Source organism: Leptopilina boulardi, unplaced genomic scaffold, assembly GCF_019393585.1.
Source record: "Leptopilina boulardi isolate dan_hultmark-lab unplaced genomic scaffold, ZJU_Lbou_2.1 LbouV2_392, whole genome shotgun sequence".
NCBI classification, from domain to species: domain Eukaryota; kingdom Metazoa; phylum Arthropoda; class Insecta; order Hymenoptera; family Figitidae; genus Leptopilina; species Leptopilina boulardi.
This window is the reverse complement of record NW_026137965.1, coordinates 3,040,639-3,062,218: the sequence shown is the minus strand read 5'-3', so window position 1 is coordinate 3,062,218 and position 21,580 is coordinate 3,040,639. Positions and strand designations below refer to the sequence as shown.

Genomic DNA, 21,580 nt, shown 5'->3' with positions numbered 1-21,580 from the left:
GTTTTGAATATTAATTTCTAATTTTAATAACTAAAGATCAAATAAATAGTGTAGTAATATTTTAAATTTAAATTGACATTACAAATAAATAAATAATTAATAATAATAATAAATAACAATAATAATAATTAATAATTAATTTTCTAAATGAGTTTTGATTTTTAAATTAACCGCTATCGATAGAAAGCTTTTTTAATTTGTTTTGAATATTAATTTCTAATTTTAATAACTAGAGATCAAATAAATAGTGTAGTAATATTTTAAATTTAAATTGACATTACAAATAAATAATTAATAATAATAATAATAATTAATAATTAATTTTCTAAATGAGATTTGATTTTTAAATTAACCGCCATCGATAGAAAGCTTTTTTTTATTTGTTTTGAATATTAATTTCTAAAAAACTAGATCATGCGTGTAAAATAAATTGTAAATTTTGAATTAAAATTTTATATTAATTAAAATTTAAATGATTTAATTTTGAAATTAACCGCCATTTTCGCAGCGATTAGTTCACATTCCCTGACAATTTGGCGCTGAATTCGTATTCCTATTCAAAAAATTTTTCGCTCTCTCTTTCTCTGTCTGATTGAATGTTTCAGTCAGTGGCAAAGACATGAAGCTAGAGTGAGACAAAAAATTGCGAGATAAAAAAGAAAAAAGGGTAAAGGAAAGGTAAAATAAAGGTTGCGAGAAGAGGTTATGAACTCTAACCCGCAGATGATTGAAGAGGAAGAAGAGGAGGAGGCTGGTTGGTAGCAACTATGAACTGTCCAAATGAGGCATGGCCAGATCAGTCATCGCTTCTAAATATCAAGGTAAGGTCAATAAATAGATTAACATCATTCTCAACATCTTGAAAGTTCATTTTCTTCTATCGCGAGTTTTACGCGTTCAACAAGAAGGCTTTCGTAACTCAAGACTTGGGGCCAAGGTTCGCCCACTCGTGTGTGCACGCCCCGATTTCAACTTTGTTCGTTATAAAACTGGAATTATTTTTTTTTTTTTAATTTTTAGATTTATTTTGTTGTTGTTATTTTTTGCGCAATAACCTCTTTTTGATGTTTACAATGGTAAAATCGATCGTATAAATTTGGATCTTTATGAAAATAAAATACAATGTACTGTCGTTTTTTTTTTTTTTTGCAAGTTGAATTTAAAATCAATTTAATTTTTTAAATTTGTTTTTGTTTGACAATTTGAAAGAAAATATATACAAGTGTCAAATTTGACGTTTCTAACACGTTTCATAAACAAAAGTAATTTACATTTTTACAGTAAATTTTTTTACGAATATTTTATTTTTAAATTTTTCAATATGTTGAAAATTTTTGTTATTTTAATTAATTTAGTGTTTTGTGTTTAAATTTTTTCGTATTTCAGAAACAGTGATCATTTTATTATTTCATTTTTCAATGGAAAATAAAAATTGTCAAGTTTAAAAAAACAAACAAAAAAAAAAACTTTATAAAGTTATTTGCGTTTTAGTCGAGATTATGTGTCACCTGTGTGAGTAAATGCACTGAACGAGAGGCACAAGTGGACAAGGATAACCTTCGAATCCTCAAACGACCTTTACCTGTAGAAATCAACTACAGACACAAATTCCTGTAAATCAACACTATTTTTCATCAGTGTGCGTGTCAGTATTTCCCCAAGAGATTTAGAAATGACCGTTTTAAAAGGTTACAATCCGGTGAGCCAGCTTTTGTGGCCTCTTTGACTTGTTTCAAATAATATATTTCTCAACAGATTCGTTTTTGTTCAGTTATATAGAGAACGAAGAAAAAAAATTTTTAATCCTAAACTTTCTAAAAATTGCGTCCGTAAAAATTGAAAAAAAAATTGTAATTATGCATTTAAGGGTTTTTTCTGTTTTTAAATAACAACAAAAATTTTCTTTCTAATTTAAACGATTTTAAATTAATTGTTTTTTCTTTTTTAATTAAAGAATTCTTTTTAAAGGATTTTTAAAAAGAATTTTTGAATTCAAAAAAAGTGTTTTTAATTCTTAAAAAAAAATTACCTTTGATACAAAGATCTTTGAATGATTCATTATGCAAATGATTGAAAAATGAAAATTCAAGTAAATTATACATAATTAATAATAATGATATGATTTATGGAATACAAAGTTGAAAATATTTAAACGCGAGGAATTACTTTGCTTGTAACCTTTTAGTCATTATCAGCCTCTTATTCATGCAAACGTGCTTAATATTACCTCTATTTATCGAATCATACTGATAATATTCAGGGTATTGTTTTTTTATCAGTTAAAATGCCTGCTATATAACCACGTCTCGAATATTGTTTCAAGAATTTTATTTAAAAAAAAAATAAATAAAAAAAATTTATATACTAACAAATTTTAATTTAACAAAATTAAATTGAATTTTCATTTAAACAAATTTTGATTTAACCAAATTTTGTTTTTATCCAATTTTGAATTTAACTATAATTTTGCATTTAACCAAATTTTGCTATTGATTCAAATTTTTATTTAATTCATTTTATTTATTCGATTTAATCGAATTATATTTGAAGAATTTTTCTTATGGTTCAATTTTTATTTAACCGAATAATAATTCAGTTAAAATAAAAATCGGACCATTTTTTATACTTGAATTTTATATTCTTTTGAACGAATTTTTATTTAATTTTTTCATTTAACAGAATTTTAGCACTATTAAAATTTGTATTGAGTCGAATTTTTTTTTGGCCCAATTTTTTATTTAACCGAATTAATTATATTTTCTAGAATTTAATTCTTTTGGACGAATTTTCATTTAATTTTTGCATTTCATCAAATTTTCATTTAGCCAAATTTTTTTATGGCTCAATTTTTATTTAACTGAATTTTTATTATTAATTATTGTTATTATATTATTATTATTATTATTATTATTATTATAAATTATATTATTTTTTGGAACGAATTTTTATTTAATCATATTTGCATATTTAACATAATTTTAGGATTTAATAAAATTTTTTTGGCCAAATTTTTATTTAATCGAATTATTATATTTTCTAGAATTTAATTCTTTTGAACGAATTTTCATTTAATTTTTGCATTTCATCAAATTTTCATTTAGCCAAATTTTTTTATTGACTCAATTTTTATTATTAATTATTGTTATTATATTATTATTATTATTAATATTATTATTATTATTATAAATTATATTATTTTTTGGAACGAATTTTTATTTAATCGAATTATTATATTTTCTAGAATTTAATTCTTTTGAACGAATTTTCATTTAATTTTTGTATTTCATCAAATTTTCATTCAGCCAAATTTTTTTATGACTCAATTTTTATTTAACTGAATTTTTATTATTAATTATTGTTATTATATTATTATTATTATTATTATTATAAATTATATTATTTTTTGGAAGGAATTTTTATTTAATCAAATTTGCATATTTAACATAATTTTAGGATTTAATGAAATTTTTTTGTCCAAATTTTTATTTAATCGAATTATTATATTTTATACTAGAATTTTATTCATTTGAACGAATTTATATTTTAATTTTTCATTTACTTTTTATTATTTTATTAAAAATTTTCATTAAACCGAATTTTCTTTTCGTCTAATTTTTTATTTAACCGAATTATTATATTTCATATCAGAATTTTATTATTTTTTTGAACGAATTTTTATTTAACTTAACTAATTTGCATTTAACTGAATTTTCTTTAATTAATTATTTAAATTAAGTTATAATTCATTAAACAAATTATAATTTAGTCTCATTATATATAGGCTAAATGAAAATATAATTGTTACATTCATAAATTTTGTTTACTCAAATAATTTATTTGATATAATTATTTATCTTCGAGCTTAATAATTAAATATTTGTTTTGAAACAAATAAAAAATGTATTATATTTGAAAAATTAATTTCGCCTAATTTAGAAAAACAGACGTGGAGAACAAATATTTTTTTTTTTTTCGTAAAAAAATGAAAATTCCGCCTATTTTGAAGAAAATACACTGAAAAATTTTATTTGATTCAAATAATCAGTTACTTGATTATTGTCAAATAAATATTTATTTTTATGAAATAAATATTGAGTCAATTTTTTTTTTATTTGTTTCAAATACAGATTATTTGATATAAATAAAAATTATTTGACACAATTAAAAATTATTTGATAAAAATAAAAATTATTTGATGGAAATAAAAATTATTTAATTCAATTAAAAATTATTTTTGACACCAAAAAAAAAATTGTTTGATACAAATAAATATTTATCTGCTAATAATCAAGTAACCGATTATCGGTTTTCTTTTTTTTAGTATAGAAAAAAAGGACGACGATGAGGATTTCGAAAAAAAATAAGGAAGATAAAAATTTTGCATGTCCTTATCATCTCCGTTACTTAACAGAGTGAAGATTCAAGGCAAGCGGTCTATTTTTTAATGATCAAGGAGCCACTCCCATCTTACCGTATAGATGATGAGAAAAAGAAGAAGAAAAATGATGATCATCATCAGGAATGCATTTAATTTGTCAAAAAATTGCATAAAGAAGATAAAATTGTGTATATCGTGATTCGTGACATAATCATCAAGTATATACCTGAGAAAAAAAGAGAGAGAGAGAGAAAGAGAGACCGGATGAAACGCACCTGGTCTCGCGTATCATGGAGCAACAAGAGATAGCCTGACCTGCCAACCTGCCACAGCGTTATAGAGAACGGCCTGGCTACTTGTCTGTGTGGTGTGTCTGCCTGCGTTCACCTGCGCAAGGTTGCACAGGCTTTAAGCTCCGGCATTTCGAACTGTAACGACACGGTGTCGACATATCCTCGTTTTGTTGTTTCCATATTCGCAAAAGTTATTTTTTCGCGCCACGAATTAAAATTTTTTTTTTTTTTAATCTCAATACTATTTTTTCTCCGATTATTATTATTATTATTTGAAAATAAACTCTGTGACTGTGTGTGTGTGTAAAATATTTGCAAACCAACGTTTTCTTATTCCAAAGAACGTGCGTGACCCGAACGTCGACACGCAACGCTGATATGAGCGAACCAGTAACAACAGGTAGCGTATTGAGGGGAATGAAAGAAAAAATTCTTCGCGGAAAAAAAAAGTTTAGATTTCCTTCTCTTTGAGAGAATATTGTGATTCTATTTTTTCAAATTGTTTTTTTTTTCGTTTTTTTTTGTGTTTTAAGCCTCTTGTGAAAGAGTTGTGTGTGTGATCGAAAATGTAGCACGTAATGGCCACTTCGATACACTTGGATACACTTTCAACTCGAAGTGACCTTTCGTGGTTAGGTACGGCCGCTGGTGAACGGTTCGGATCCCCATAGTGACGGCCACGAATCTCATCAACGCTTTCTTCTCTCGCAACAAAACTCGACTTAGTTTCTGTGTTTTAACCCTATTTCTCAATTGGTGTGTGTAATATTATTGTTCTCGTTTCCGAAAAAAAAAAAAAAAAAATATTCTTATCAAACAAAATTTTAGCAAAACATCTGTTCTCCAAAATAAGAGTTCGCGGAAAATTTATTTCAAAAATTCTGATTTATATAATATAAATTATGTCAGGGGAAAATTTTATTTGGACCAAATATATCCAGTTTTTTGTATGAATACAATTTTTTTTTTATTTCAAATATTTGTTTGATTCAAACTAAATTTGCTTATTTCAAACAATATTTGTTTGATACAAACTAAATTTGCTTATTTCAAACAATATTTGTTTGATCTAAATAAACGTTTGATTTATTTTAAATGAATTTTTCGAAAAAAGAATTGGAGTCAAATTTTTTGTTGATTCAACCAAAATTTATAGTTGTTCCAAATTTTTTCCAAGTGCATTTTTTTTATTTATTTATTTATTTTTTTTTTTTTTTGCTAATTTGCATGAATTTTTGTATTCGGCAGTTAAAAAAGAAAAATGTGGAAATGAATAATTCAGAAAGAAAATGATTTTAATTGCCACTTACAGCAGTTAGTAAAAGAAGACCTTAACATAATTTTTCAAAAAAAAAAAAAAATAATAAAAAAATAAAAAACTACAATTATAGAAAAGAATTTTTCTTACAGTTTATTCTAAAATTTTATCAACGTAATTTTTTATTAAATATATAATTAATTTATTAAAATAAACCAAACGTTTATTTAGATCAAATTAATATTTATTGAATCAAACAAAATTTTATTATTATTATTAATATTATTATTATTATTAATTAAATTATTAAAAATGTATTCTTTTTTTATTCAAAAAAAATTTGTTTGAATAAAAAAATAATTCATGTTTAATAAAAAAATTAATAAATAAATTTTTAATAACTTTATTATTATTATTATAATTAAATTATTAAAAAATTATTTAGATATTAATTTTTTTATTAAAAAAGTGAATTATTTTTTTACTTAAACAAATTTTGTTTAAAATAATAAAAAATTATGTTAATACAAAAAAAAAATGAAATATTTAGTTGAAACAAAACTTTTCTCTGAATTTATAAATTATAAACGAAGTCTTTTCCGAATTAATCACGTTTAATAATAAACGCTTGGCTCTTTTGTTTAAAATTTTGGAATACATTTTATTTTTAGAGTGTTTGATATTGTGTTTAAAAAAAAACAACGAGGCGCGTGTCTCTCTAAATTTAAACAATAAGAAGGAAATGATTTTATAAAAAAACATTTTAGTTTTTTTTTTCTTTTTTTTATATTCAAGTAAATCTTCTTTTGACAAATGATTAATTGAATTTGATCTTGTTTAACGATTTAAATATTTAATAAAAATAGAATTAAAAAAAAACATTTAACATTAGAAATCTAAAAATTTTCTATATATATTTTTTTTTAATTCTAAATCTGAATTTTTAAAAAAAAATTATCTCCAATTAATATTAATTTAATTATTTTCAATTTGAATTAGTGTTTTACTTTTTGTTTTTGAATTAGTGAAATACTAATTCGATTTTACTAAAATTTTTACTAAAAATTTTTAGTTTAATTTCTTTTAATTAGTTAAATTTTTACAAATTCAAAAGCAAAAAATGAGTCACTAATTCAAATTAGTTACAATTTTTTTACTAATTCTTTAGAGAGTTAAAGAAATTAATTTTTCAAAATAGATGAATTGTGATTTTCTATCAAGATTACAATTATCTATAATCTACCTCAAGTTATTTATATAGTGTTTTTCATATAACGTTTTATCTTTATTTCATAAAACTTTATCTATATATTGTCTATATGTATCTATAAATTTCGAAATATTTTCATTTTATTTATGGCCTTTAACCTCCACCAGCAATAAATATAAAGATTTCCCTTTAAGATTATATTCGAACTTAAAATTATTTTAGCAATTTTCATAATGTACTTTTAAAAATTTTTTCTCAAAGTACATTTTCAAAATGACCTTTTACCTTTAAAATTTCAATTTTCAAATTTTAAAACCCCGAGTCATATTTTTAGTCTCAGAAATAATTTTCTAAAATCATCATCATTAGGACGAAAAAAAAACAAAAGAATTTCTAATCTCTATTATATAAATCTCAAAATATTGTAAGGAAACAATTTTCAAAACAAAAAAATGGTATATTTTTCAACTGTTGCAATTTTTTTTTTAAATTATTAAATTTTTAACATTCAAGTAAAATTTTATCCTTGAAAACGGAACTGTTTTTATATATATATATACACAATGCTGATTTTCTGCAAAATAATTTCCTTTCTAAATTGCCTTAGCAACAAAAGCATTATATGATGTTGCGTGAATGAGAGAAGCATCTAAAATTCAAGATCGTGATTATTGGTCAGGGTTCCATTCACACATGCCACGTGCAATTTATATACTTTTATTTTTATGATGAGAGAAAAAAAAAATTTACAAACACCAAATCCAAAAAATTATTTCAAATATTTTTTTCAATTTTAAAAATTATTTTCCATTAGAAAAATCAAAAATTAGAATTCTATTTTTTTTAATGAAAAAAAAAAAATTTATTTGATTCAAATAATTGGTTACTTGATTATAAATAAATATTTGTTTGTGACAAATAAATATTTATCTGTATTCAAGAAAATATTTATTTCTAAATTAAATATTTTAAATGAATAATATTTGTATCGAACAAATATTTTTTCTAAACAAATATTCGTTTGTATCAAAAATAATTATTTATTTAAAAAAAAATATTTGTTATCAAAAAGAATTATTTATTTGTATCAAATAATTTTTATTTGAATCAATTAAACTGTACTTAAACCAATACTCAGAAAAAAATTTTGTTTGAACCAAATATACAATTTTTTATTTTTAGTTAATTCGAAAAAAATTTGCTTGTTTCAACAAAATTTGTTTCTTAGTAAATAATTTCAGTATTAGAAACATAAAATTTAATTAATAAAAATTATTTGTTTCAAGGAAATATTTATTTGATAATAGTAAAGGAATTAGTAGAGTCAAATAAATTTTTTTTCCAGTGTATAATAATATAATAAAATTATATTTGAAGAAACGAGAATAAAAGAATAAAATTCTAAACGGAAATAAATTTTCAAAAAAAAAAATTGACATCTGTTGACACGTGCAAAATATATTATACATATATATTTTACGAAACAAAAAAGATAATAAAAAAATAAATATTGAGAAAGATTTATTTTTCTTTATGGAATTATATAAAGAAGCTTTTCTTTGGGTGTTGAAGAGTCATCAACCCATAAAGAATCAGGAGGTCTTGGGGCCATCTCTTTCACCTCTTTCAAAACGCGCTCTCGAAAGGAAGGGAATATATAAGAAGGAGAATGCGACAAGAGAGCAAATGCTCTAGTTTTAGTTCTTGCAACATACCTTCGCCTTCGCCTAAGTCTGCATACTTCAGGTGCATTGAAACCTGTGCAAAGATTGGCCTAATCTCTTTGAGATCTTAGAAGGATTCCATTTTATATTTCTCTCTCTTTCTATTAATTTTTTTTTTATTTATTTTAAGAAAAAAAAATTACTTTATTCAAATTGGTTACTTGACTATTATCAAATATTTAGTTCAACTAATAATTTTTGAAACACAAATAATTGAATTTAATAAACTGTATTTGAACAAATACAATTTATTGAATAAATAAAATTAAATAAATAATTAATAATTATTTATTCAAATAATCATTCTATAATACAAATACATATTTATTTGATAATAAAACGATTATTTGAATTAAATAAATTTTTTTATATGTATATAATAAATTGTAAGTAATTAACAGATAAATTCCCGTTAATTATTAATTGATCAGTAAATAATTTTTTGAATTTTATTAATAATTGTATATTATTAATTATTTTTATAATAATTGTATATAATAAACATTCATTAATAAATTTCATATTATTTATTAATAAAAATTAACATTATTTATTAATACAATTAACGTTATACGTACATAATTAATTTATATACTCACAGAGAAATGATATATTTGTCTAAAAAGCCAAATAAATATTTATTTGTTTCAAATAAATTTTATTTAGGTATTATTATTTATTTATTATACATTTATTATTATTTATTTACTATTTATTTATTGTTTAATTATTATTTTCTTTTTTATCTATTTTATTTGATTTAATTAAATTTTATTTATCTGAAATAAATACAAATAAAATATTTCTCTAGGTGTATGAAAAAAAAATAATTAAATTTTACTAATTTGATTCCTTGACTATTATCAAATAAATATTTCCTCGAACCAAAAAATTTTTATTAATTAAATTTTATTTGTTTCTAATAACAATTATTTATTTGATAAAATTATAATAATTATTTAATTATGTAATTAATTATGAAATTTTAATTAATTATAATAATTTTTTTTTTCAATTAAAAATTTAATTCTATTATATCTATAAAATGTTAATTTTTTTTTTCATTTCTTTTGACTCGTGCGAATCAATAATTTTAATATCAAGGCTATATAAACGACGAAGATTGTAATGTTATTCTCGAGAATATATATATTCACTTCCAGGAGATGCAGTTGCATACCGTTAATAATTATGAGTGAAGTAAATTGACCTGATCAAATGACTTGGGTCATATTAACTAAGAGGCTATGGTGCAAATTTCAAGGTCAAATATTTTCCAGACCAGGATGTTAAGACACCTGTCTGATAAAATAATTTTCTTATATCATTTTAATTTTTAACTATATATAATCAAGGTCGATAAAATAGAATAAAAAAAAAAGAAATTCTGAATTTTATAATGTAGAAAAAAAATTAAATTGAACTGTTAATTAAGATAAATGATAATTAAATATTAATAATTAATATTAAATAATTATATAATAATAATAATAATAATAACAATAATGCAAATTTGATTAATTAATTAATACTGTAAATATAATTCCTATTTTTTTTTATTAAATTATTTTTTTATCTTCAACAATATTTTATTGTGAAAAATTATTTTCAAAAAAATTTTATATATAACTGCGAGGTTTTAAATATATTAAAAAAAAAACCGCGAAGAATATTATATATAAAGAAGCGATCTTAAACTTTAAGGATGTATTATATATTTTGTTTCTGCGTCAGCAATTTTTCGCGTTGTTATAATTAGATGCTGTGTCGGGACATATGCATGAGAGACTGTAGAATTTAGATAGTTTCATATGTCAAAGTACAAGGACCTTGAATATTCAAATGAAATTAATATGAACGCGATTTTTAATATCAACAATGATATTAATTTACTAAATATTATAATATATGAATTTCATACTCAAATTATTGTTTTATTTTTACAATAATATTTTTGTTAAATTATCACATTTATTAATAATTAATTTAATAATAATTATAATTATTGTTCAAATTATTAAAAAGCAAATATAATAATTATTATTATAATTTTTATTATCACTATTATTTTTTAATATTATTTTTATTTATTTATTATTATTATTTATTATCATTATTATCATTATTATCATTATAATAATATAATAATTTTAATAATTATAATAATATATAACCTTAATAATACGAATTGAATTAAATATAAAAAAGTATTAAATGTATATAATAGCCTGCAAGCATTTACATTTTATATTTACATAAAAGATGGGAAAAAATTGATTGAAATTAAAATCCTTTTGCAAGGAAATTTAATAGCCTGTGAACACTGTTCACTTTGATGAAGTAATTAAGTATTATTATGATGATTAATTTCACTTAATAGAATTCATAGAAATTTTGTTTTTTTTTTCTTTTTTTGCAGAGAGAAATGGACAGAGATCATAGAGAGCAACGTGATCACGAAAACGAGGAACATAAAATTGGAATGGATTTTCGGGGATTATCACATCACATGAGTGCGGATCATTCGAGAGATGCCGATACAGATGTAATTATTGAGAAAAAAAATTGATTAAAATTTTTATTGATAAAAAATAATTCAAAAATAATAATTATTATTTTTTTTCCAGAGGGATATGGAAACTGATCATGATGATCAAGTTGAAAATTTATGCGATGAAAAACTTGAGCACAAAATGGAAAGAGATTTTTGTAACTTAGCACATCATCCAGCCATGGTAAATGAGAATTTATATTTATTTATTTAATATTAAATAAATAGAATATTTTGTTATTCTCTTAATTAAATATTAAATAAATTTTTTTTTATATTTTGTTAATTAATAAAAATAATTTACTATGAGAAAAATAGTCAAAAATTAAAAAAAGAAATTGGATCATTTTTCTCGACAGAAATAGTAATAATTTAATTAAATTAACTAATTTATAGATTGTTTTTTGTTTTTAAAAAAATAATAATATTTTCAGCGCGATTTGGAGAGAGATCAAAGCAATCATATGGACAGTTTACATGATGACAAATCAGATCACAAAATGGGAAGAGAATTTCGTAATATGAGTCATCATCCTGGAATGGTACATTTACATTCTGGTATTGAACACCTGAGTAACTCAGATGTGGAGGTAAAAAAAATAATTATTTTGTAATTAAAAATTTTTTTGAAAGAGATTTTCAAAAAAAATTTTTCAAAATTGTAATTTGTAAGAAGAGAAAAAAAAACAATTCACTACTGTGTCAAGAGAAAGTACATTTTTAAAGTAACTTTTAACGACTGTCCCAACTGTGAAGTATTTAGGAAAATTTTTTGAAATATTTATATTTCAAATATACTTGTGAAATTTTTTTGCAATTGCAGATAAATGAATACATTTATTTTATTTTTTTTTTTTCTAAAGAAAAGACGAAATATTTGGTATTTAGAAAAAAAAGAATAGTATCGAAATGAAAAATCAGTGTCATTTTTAAAAAGAATTGTCCTAGAGGCAAATTTTCCTGTGAAAGCGTAAAGCTTTTATTACTAATATAGCAATCAGTTTACCTGTGAATAGGTAATGTTCCATTTCACGCTTTAGAGTGAAAATATTGTCGAAACCTTGTCAGTAGGGGGTCTATTGTTCGATAACGAGACTTGCTTTAAAAGCATAAATTATTCGAAAACTTACAATATTAGTACAAAAATTAGTTGGCTAAATTAGTAAATTTAACGCTTCTTGGTAATTTTCTTAAAAATTGAAATTATTTCGATTATTGGGCTATTAATTAATAATTATACATAATTTGGTTACTAATTTATATATATCTACTCGTTTTCTACATTATTATTATTATGAAAGTGGGATGAGAATTTTTCAAACCACCTAAAATTAACAAATTTATTTTTTAATAGAAACAAAAAATATATTTTCTTTTTTTTCCTTGGAATGTAGCATTTAAAAGTAAATTTTGTTTAAACAAATTTTTTACAAAACAGTTTTTTAAATTTATTATTTATATTTATTTATTAAAATGTTAATAACGATTTATATAAAATGAATGAATTAATAAATAATATATAAATAATAATAAATTAATAATAAATCAAATAAATAAATAAAATTAGTAAATAAATTTTCATTAAAATGAAAATAACAAATTTTTTTTTAAATACCACATTCCAAAAAAGTATCTATTTTTTGTTTTTAAATTTGTCAACTGGGTTTTAAAAAAAAAATTTAGAAGACAGCTAAAAATTTCAATTTATAATTTAAACAGAAAAAATTGTTTAGTCTAATATTTTTTGGATTTTGACTATAGTATAAAAATTCTCAAATATTTATCTTAATATTGACATTGCAGATAAAATTAGCGAGAGATGTACGTGGTTCGCTTGGATTGGGATTATCATTGGAGCTTTGTGTAGTTTGTGGAGATCGTGCAAGTGGACGACATTATGGAGCGATAAGCTGTGAGGGATGCAAGGGATTTTTTAAACGAAGTATTCGCAAACAACTTGGTTATCAATGTCGGGGCAATAAATCCTGTGAAGTTACCAAACATCATCGTAATCGTTGTCAATATTGTAGGCTTCAAAAATGTCTCGCAATGGGAATGCGTAGTGATTGTGAGTTTTTCTACACACCATGAAAAAAAAAAACAAAATATTTTTTATACTTTCTTTACAAAATTAGTTTTTATTTTTCAAATTCTATTAATTTAATCTCGAATTACGTATCGAAAAAGAAAAAATAAAAGGTACTGAATTTTTTTTTTTATTTGATTCGAGGCTTGAATTAATTGGAAATTTCAATAAGGGAAAAATTAATATAGAGAACTAAATTCGTAACGAAAGTTGAGAGCAAATTGTTTGGTATAATAAACATTATCAAGCTTGGAATATTGCAGCGGTTCAGCATGAACGTAAACCAGTATTGGGCGATTCAACTGGAGCGAAAGGAGGAAATCGGGGACCTAGAGTAAAACCAGAACCACAACAACCTGCTCCTGAGGCGGCACCTACGTGGGAACAACCTGAAAGTCCCAGCATGGAGGACCAGAGTAGCGATAGCGATCTCAGTGATGCTCTGACATTAGCTCGAGAGCGACTGCTCATTTCTCATGCATTGGACAGCATGGCTAAACTCATTGGAGATGTTAGTATCGATGATTCCTTTTTTTTTATTATTATTATTAATTAAAAACCAAAAACAAAACTACATACAACATAATTCATATATATATCTTTCGCTTAGACATATTATCCTAATGAAAAATATTCAGTCAAGTGAAAATTTAGTTCAATTTTCAAATAAAAATAATTTTTCAATTATTCAAAATTCAGGTATAAGTGAACTGAAAAAATATTTTTTTCAAATAATAATCGGTTATTTGGCTATTGTCAAATTGATATTTATTTAGACCAAATTTTTAATTTTATCAAATATTTAAACCAATTTTTTTATATTTGTCTGAAATAAATTTAATTGACTCAAATAATAATTAGTTGAAAGAAATAAAATTTAATTAATTTCAATAAGTATATTTGGACAAAAATAATTTTTATTTGTATCAAATAAACTGTATTCGAATTCTGTATTTAAAAAAAATACTTTTTAATTGACTCAAATAATAATTTTTTCATACAAATAAATATTTAATTAATAATAGTGGGTATAATAATAATTGTCCATTAATAAATATTTATTTTGACTAAATAATTTTAATTTTAATCAAATAAATTAAATTACAACAAAAAATAATTAATGGACTCAATAATTATTTGAAAGAAATAAAATTTAATTAACCCTATTAATATTTATTTGGGGCAAAATAAATTTTATTTGCATCAAATATAATGTATACGAATCTATAGTTTCTGTATTTAAAATAATTTAATTTTTAATTGATTCAGATAATAATTATTTAATAGAAATAAATATTTATTTGATAATAGTAAAATAAACGATTATTTGAAGCAAATAATTTTTTAGTGTGCGATATAATAGTCTTTATTCAAAAATTAATTATAGATATTTTCTATGTTCTCTTCTCTTGGATTATTTATTTTCTTTCTTAATTTTAATTGTCGCTGTTCGATGTGGATCGATTGCTCAATAAATTAAAATTAATAAACGAAAGACTTACATTTTAAGATGAAATGATCCTCTATTTTGGTACTTACAACTTGTTTCTTATTCTTCTTCTTCTTCTTCTTCTTCTTATTCAGCCTTTTGATTAATCTCCAGCTCCAAAATCATCTGCAAATGAAAAATTAATTTTTAAAACACTTGCTTAAGTTTCTTTAATATTTTTATACAATAGACAATTTATTTATTGTTCATTATTATTTTTTAAAGTTGAAATTTAGAAATAAATCCTAATTCTGATCATAAAAAAAATATAAATTATAAAAATCATTTATAAAAACGGAAATGAAAATGAATGAATTATTTTTTTTTGCAGAATGTAAATGGTTCAGGCGAGCCGGAAGAAGAGTGGACTGGTCAGTTATTGTCAGAAAGGCATACGTTGTTTGAGTTAAGAGCACCTAGTCCAGCCCCGGCTTACTTATCGATACATTATATATGCGAAAGTGCTGCAAGGCTTCTTTTCTTATCGGTTCATTGGGCCAGAGGGATTCCAGCATTTCAAGCTCTACCGTATGTATTTTATTTAAATAATTTCCTAATTTTTACTAATTATTACCGGAAATTTTTATTTAATAATTGTTTCCTTTTTTTTTTAGCTCTGATGTACAAACTATGCTGGTTCGTAGTTCATGGGGTCAGCTTTTCACTTTAGGATTGGCACAATGTGCTTACACATTGTCGCTACCTAGTATCCTCACGTCAATAATCAATCATTTACAAGCTAGTATTGCTCAAGAAAAAATAACCGCAAGTAAAGTGAAATCAATCACAGAACATATTTGCCGTCTTCAGGATTGTGTTGGTTCCCTTCATAAATTACAAGTCGATTCTGTCGAGTATGCTTATCTTAAGGCTCTAACACTCTTTAGTGCAGGTGAGAAATTATTTCAAAAAAAAAAAATCATTATTATATTAAAAATATTTAATTATTACCTTTTTTATTTTTATTTATTAGTTTTTTTAAAGGCAATTTTTTTTTTGCAGACAACGTTTTGGCAGGAATTTGGAGAAAAAAAGTTGAAGTACTTCAGGAAGCAGCGTGGAATGAATTACAACAACGAGTTGGCTCGGAAAGATTACCACGTCTTTTATTGAGACTTGCACCATTAAGATCAATTAATCCACGTGTATTGGAGGATCTTTTTTTTGCCGGTCTCATTGGTAAAGTCAGTGTAGCTAGTGTAGTGCCTTATATTCTTACAATGCAAGACTGCAAAGCTGAACCTGAAAGTCAAATGGGATGACAAGCGTTGTTAGTGCAATTCAAATTTCACCTAAGATATACAGACTAGTGTTGGATGCCTATTTTTCTTTTTAATTAAAAATTTCCTTATCGAGGGAAAAAATGAAACTCAAGCTTTCTGTGATTCTTCAAATTAATCAATAATTAAGATTTCATTATTATTTTTTTTGACAAATATTTTGTGATCATATTGCTATGATAAGAATTTTAATCGAAATTTTTTTTTTTTAATACTGAATTTCGTGACATAAATAAAGTTTTATGAGAAGAATCCGCAAAATTTGAATGGGAAATTTGAATTTAAATAAGCACGAAATGAAATAAACATAAAAAATTTGAAATAAATATAAATATTAGAAAAATGTCTAATATTCCCGATTATTTCAAATGGAAAAATAAATATAAACAGTATTTATAATATTTGCAATTGAAAAAATGTGATTATAGTAATTATCAATTTTTACTATAAATTTCTTTTTGACGATTTATTATTAGTCATAAGACTAATATTGAGATTTATTTAAAAAAAAAAAGTTATCACTGCACGAAATTCAGTGAAAACGGAAACTTTGTATAAAATACTTGGTATCCATCACTTTTCTTTGTTGTTATATGTTTGTTATATATTTGCTTCCAAACGTTTATTTTTAAATATTTTAATTAAATGAAAAAAAAAAAAAACAAGAAGCAATTTTGCGGAATATTTTTAAAAATGTGAATTTCAGCGACAAAAAATCTAGCAATGAAAAAAAAAAAATTATTTGAATGTTGTGTGACAAATAATAGAGTTTTTATGGATTTTTAAAAATTTAATTTTTTAAAGAATTTTAAATATAGAAAAAGACTTACAACAAATTTTATGGCAAAAAATTCACAATGTGCTTTAAAAGCATTTATTTTCTTCGCACATGTTGAAACGTCACTTTCGAAGTATTTTTTTTCGATTAGTGATTTGAGAAATATTTTTATATTAACGATTTAAAAAAAAAAGTTTGAACGAGTTAACACGTCTGTTTTTTTTTGGGAAAGTTAAAGGTATTACTTTTTTTCTATTATATATATATATATTAAATATGCGTCAAGTGTGAACACTTACAGAAGATTTTATTGTAAATGTGCTTAATTTTTTTTTAAAAATGTAAATTTATTACATTATTGTTAAAAATGTAATTAAATATATATATAAATATTATATTTGTAATAACGTTTCGCTAATAATGTTCTGGATAGATTAAATTCTGTATTTAGCTCACATTTTCCGATTAGAAAAAAACCAAAGTCATTAATAATTCATTTTGTATAAGTATTCTATTTTTTTTTCTTTCATCGTCATCATCATTTTCTTTTCTTTAGAAACGAGAGCGACAGTTTTTATTTCTATCCAAAAACATGTTCCGGGTACTTATATTGTAATCCATCCAATATTTTCGTATCAAAATTTAATTATTATTATTAGAAATTATTATTGTTAATAATCCGAAAGGGTGAAGGCGATATGAAAAAAAAAAAACGAAAGAGAGATGTGATGAGAGTATTAACACAAAATTTACGTTAGTTATTTTTAAGAATTAAAAAAAAAGATCTCTTCATAAAATGAATATTATTGAAAAATAATTTCTTTTTTGTTTTTAGCATTTTTTTTTTTATGAAGGGAATCTTTTACTGAGAAACAAGAATAATTATTTTTTTTGAAACTAGAGGTACAAGAAACTTTTAATAAAATTAAAAGTTCTAAAATGGTGCACCCTGCAATATATATAAAAAAACAAGTGCCAAGAGTATTTTTTTTAGAATATTTGTTTCCTTTTTTTCAAACTTTTACGTTGTGCAAGAATTGTTGAAATAATAGTTAAACAAAATTTCTAATTGTAAAAAGTTTATATAAATGAAAGTTGATATATTGAATGAAATTAAACCAAGTTTAATTGTTCAATAAAAAAATAGGATTTTAATAAATTGAAGGGGCTACTGCAATGTATATAAATTTGTGCCTATATAAAGATATTTATACTGATATTTTGTAATTATATGACAGCATTGAAAATAAATACAGAATTTTTTTAATTCTAAATAAATGTGTTTTTAATTCAATTGTAATTCATTTTTTGATTTAAAATTTTTCAAGTAAAAATTTTTTCGGATAAAAATTCCGAAGAATGAAAAAATAAATTTTTTTTTTGTTTGTATTTAAAAAAATCGAGCTTTCTCAGTCGACCAATTGGAAAATTTAGAAAACGCATGCGCAAAGAGTTGATGACACTCGCCTTGTTGGGAGCATTGAGAAAAGAACTGAGAAATTATTGTAGGAAGTCGTGTTCGTACCGTTTGTTCGATTGCGTCTTATTGCCAATTGAAATTGATTAACAATATTGTGGAATTACATAAACGAGCCTTTCTCCTCCGAATAAATAAAAAAAAATTAGTGATTAAAGTGATTTCCAAAAAAAGGATAAATTTGAGTGCAACGAGAATAAAGAATTTATTCCCAAGCTGGATTTCTAACATTTTTTTTACACCGGCTGACACAAAGTGAGTTTACTCCAAAATAAAAAAAAAAGCATCTGACAAGTGTAATTAAAAATAATAATTTTTGTGTTTTTGTTTTAAACGCAATATCTGTGATATTTGTTTTTGTTTAAATAAATTATTAAGAAATTTAAAAGTTAAAAAAAAGTGACATAGGTGGATTGTGTGGGTCTATGTAGTTGAAGTGGATCAGGTGATGACTTGTACATTTTAATATATATATATATACACATACATTTCAAAAGTGATTGTCGTATGGAAAAATACCGGCTTTCCAGTTTCTGCCCTTTTTTTGTTGCCAAAGCACAAAAAATCGCCTGACAAGAAAGAAAATTGACAAAAGGTATATTGGAACTCTATTTTGTTTTTTTTTTTTGGTAAAATATTTAAAAATTAAATTAATTTCACATTAAAGCAAAATTTAGAATTTCAATAAATAAAATTTATACAAATAAAATCATGTAATATTTAATATAATGTTATTAAATTAAAATCGGAATTTCCAATAAATGATTAAATAATAATAATTTTATTAAATACTTTTTTTTTTTAAAGTAGAAAAAAAAATGGAATTTCCAGTTTGAAATGAAAAATTTGCATATTATACATTATCTCGTTTTGATGTGTATTAATGGGATTTTACGATATATTTCAGGGAAATTGAATTAAAAATCATGGACCCTCCAATTACTCGCTCTGACTCACGCCTTCCAAAAACTACATCAATCATTGATGACTACGAAATCAGTAATCATGTTCTAGGCTTGGGTATCAATGGAAAAGTGGTGCAATGTTACGACAGAAAAACGAGAGAAAAATATGCACTCAAGGTAAACAATTTATTTTAGAGCTGACACACAATTATATATATATGTGTGTTAAGGAAACAAAAATTATCACTTCCTCTCTTGTGTATAACAAAAATTATTAAAAAAAAACAATCAAGGGCACACATTTATGAAGAAAAAGAAAATTAGCTCAAGAAAATTGATTTATAAATCTAATTTTTTTTTTCTTGTAATTTTGATCTTCAAATATAATAATAATAATAATAACAATATTAATAATAATAATATTAATAAAAATAATAATAAATGTGGTCTAGAAAGAATGACACGTGAAATATGAAATCCAATGAATTTTAAAAAAGGACGAATATGTGAGAATTAAATTTTGGAAAGTATCCAACAGTTTTCATAAGGCTTTCAGTTTGTAAAATATCAAACCAAAGAAGATTCGAAAGCCATTTTTATTTTTAAATTTGAGATTTAAATAAATACTTCAATTTCTGTTATTAAATTATTTTTTTTATAAATAATAAAAATATTGGTAATTTTTAAAAATATTTTCTTCTATAGACTATAAATAAATGCATAAGGGAAATGTATTATTATTTTAAAATATAAACTAATTTTTAAATATTATAGAATTCCACATTTCTTGGAATTTAAAATACTAAGATAAAAAAAAATTAATGTATGTTTTTATTAAAATTAATTTTTTTTAAATCCTTTTTTTTGAAAAAAAAGTGTTAATATAAATAGAAAGATTTTTCACTCATTCGTTCAAGTTTAAAATTAAACAAAAGTAGAACAAGATCGTAAGAATTCCATCCCCTCTTTTGTTTCTCTTTTTTTTTTACCAAGAAATCAAACTTTGCTGATCGAAACATTGAGTTTTCAAAAAATTAATAAGAAATATTTTTTCTTCAATTCTTTTCACTATAAAGAATGAAAAAATTAATTTAAAAAATAAATTATTATTGAGAAGATTTTAAAGAATTTCATGACTAAAGATTATGTAATTTATTAAATGACAAAATGGTGAATAAAAATATTTCTTATTGTGTACATTAATTCTTATCAGAGATTGGTAGCTTATCAAACTTCAATTTAAAAAAAAAAATTCTAACACATAAAAACGTGTTAATTTTTTTTTTAAATTAAAAATTTTTTTTTTCTTGACCTGAATTTTCAAATTTTTTCGTAAAAATATTAAATTTTCTTTTTACTTTTATTATTATATGGATATTAATTTTGTTTTAAGTAAATTTTCATGTTTTCGTATATTTTTCTTTCAACTTCCGCTTTTTTAGATAAATAATATCGATACCTGAGTATATAAGAGAGTGCGATCACCGCGAATGACGATTTTAAAAGCGGGGGACCAAACGAAACGAGTCATCTTCTATTTATATTCCGTGATTTCTCATACGGTGATTCCGAACCACATTTATAATATTATAAGTATATATATACGAATAGTTTGTAATATTGATGTGAAAGTTTTGACACATTCAAACCTTTTCGTGACTCAATCCACATAATTAACTGTATTATGTTGTCTATACAATAAATAGGCCACACTACAATTAGTAATTTATTTCACAATATTTATAATAAAATTTTTATACTGCATTTTTTTCTCTATTACTGTAAAAAAAAAAAAAAATTTTCCTCAATTTATCACGTCAATAAATTACAATAACAATTTTTTAATATTTATTTAGCTGAAAATTTACGTCTACATTAAAATGTCATTTTTATTATATTTCTATAATGATTTGTTTTCATAATTGTTTTTTTAGTGTTTTCTATTCTTGGAGTTAAAATGCTGGAAATTAATGAATACTTTTTCATTTTCCTTTTGATTCATTTTATCACTATCGTGCGTTTTTAGCCAACTCTTACATCATAGTATATACACACACACATGTTTTTGTCATTGTCTTAAAACTCGTTATAATGGAATCAAAAGAGATATAAATAAATTCAAGAACATCGACCTCTCTTCGCTTTTCATTA

The 21,580-nt window shown here is 22.7% G+C and overlaps 2 protein-coding genes and 1 long non-coding RNA gene across 5 annotated transcripts in view; 2 read left to right on the top strand and 1 right to left on the bottom strand.

Moving 5' to 3' along the window:
• Positions 1–597: 597 nt before the first annotated feature.
• LOC127288647 (nuclear receptor subfamily 2 group C member 1-A) lies at positions 598–18,019 on the top strand. Of its 3 annotated transcripts, none has more exons than XM_051316242.1 (9): positions 598–821; positions 11,283–11,408; positions 11,491–11,598; positions 11,849–12,004; positions 13,218–13,482; positions 13,764–14,011; positions 15,321–15,517; positions 15,604–15,881; positions 15,992–18,019. In XM_051316242.1, exons 1-9 carry the CDS (start codon positions 768–770, stop codon positions 16,249–16,251), a joined length of 1,692 nt encoding a protein of 563 aa, XP_051172199.1. In that variant the 5' UTR covers positions 598–767; the 3' UTR covers positions 16,252–18,019. The 3 variants fall into 3 exon arrangements, with proteins under 3 accessions (XP_051172199.1, XP_051172197.1, XP_051172200.1); XM_051316240.1 differs by having other exon boundaries at positions 13,749–14,011; XM_051316243.1 differs by lacking the exon at positions 598–821 and adding an exon at positions 4,754–5,071 and having other exon boundaries at positions 13,749–14,011.
• LOC127288654 (uncharacterized) overlaps positions 14,859–21,580 on the bottom strand; it is a 19,784-nt gene continuing 13,062 nt past the window's right edge. Inside the window, exon 3 of the long non-coding RNA XR_007844071.1 lies at positions 14,859–15,115. This is a non-coding gene — a long non-coding RNA (uncharacterized LOC127288654). The remainder of the gene's footprint in view (positions 15,116–21,580) is intronic.
• LOC127288649 (MAP kinase-activated protein kinase 2) overlaps positions 18,532–21,580 on the top strand; it is an 8,592-nt gene continuing 5,543 nt past the window's right edge. The window contains exons 1-2 of the mRNA XM_051316245.1: positions 18,532–19,119; positions 19,432–19,606. Of these exons, the coding sequence (XP_051172202.1) occupies positions 19,451–19,606 (156 nt within the window). The 5' untranslated portion in view covers positions 18,532–19,119; positions 19,432–19,450. The remainder of the gene's footprint in view (positions 19,120–19,431; positions 19,607–21,580) is intronic.

Coding starts and splice junctions, on each gene's coding strand:
- LOC127288647 (XM_051316240.1), top strand. CDS start 768: ATGAACTGTCCAAATGAGGCATGGCCAGATCAGTCATCGCTTCTAAAT. Junction 11,599..11,848: donor TAGCACATCATCCAGCCATG/GTAAATGAGAAT, acceptor TAATATTTTCAG/CGCGATTTGGAGAGAGATCA. Junction 12,005..13,217: donor TGAGTAACTCAGATGTGGAG/GTAAAAAAAATA, acceptor TTGACATTGCAG/ATAAAATTAGCGAGAGATGT.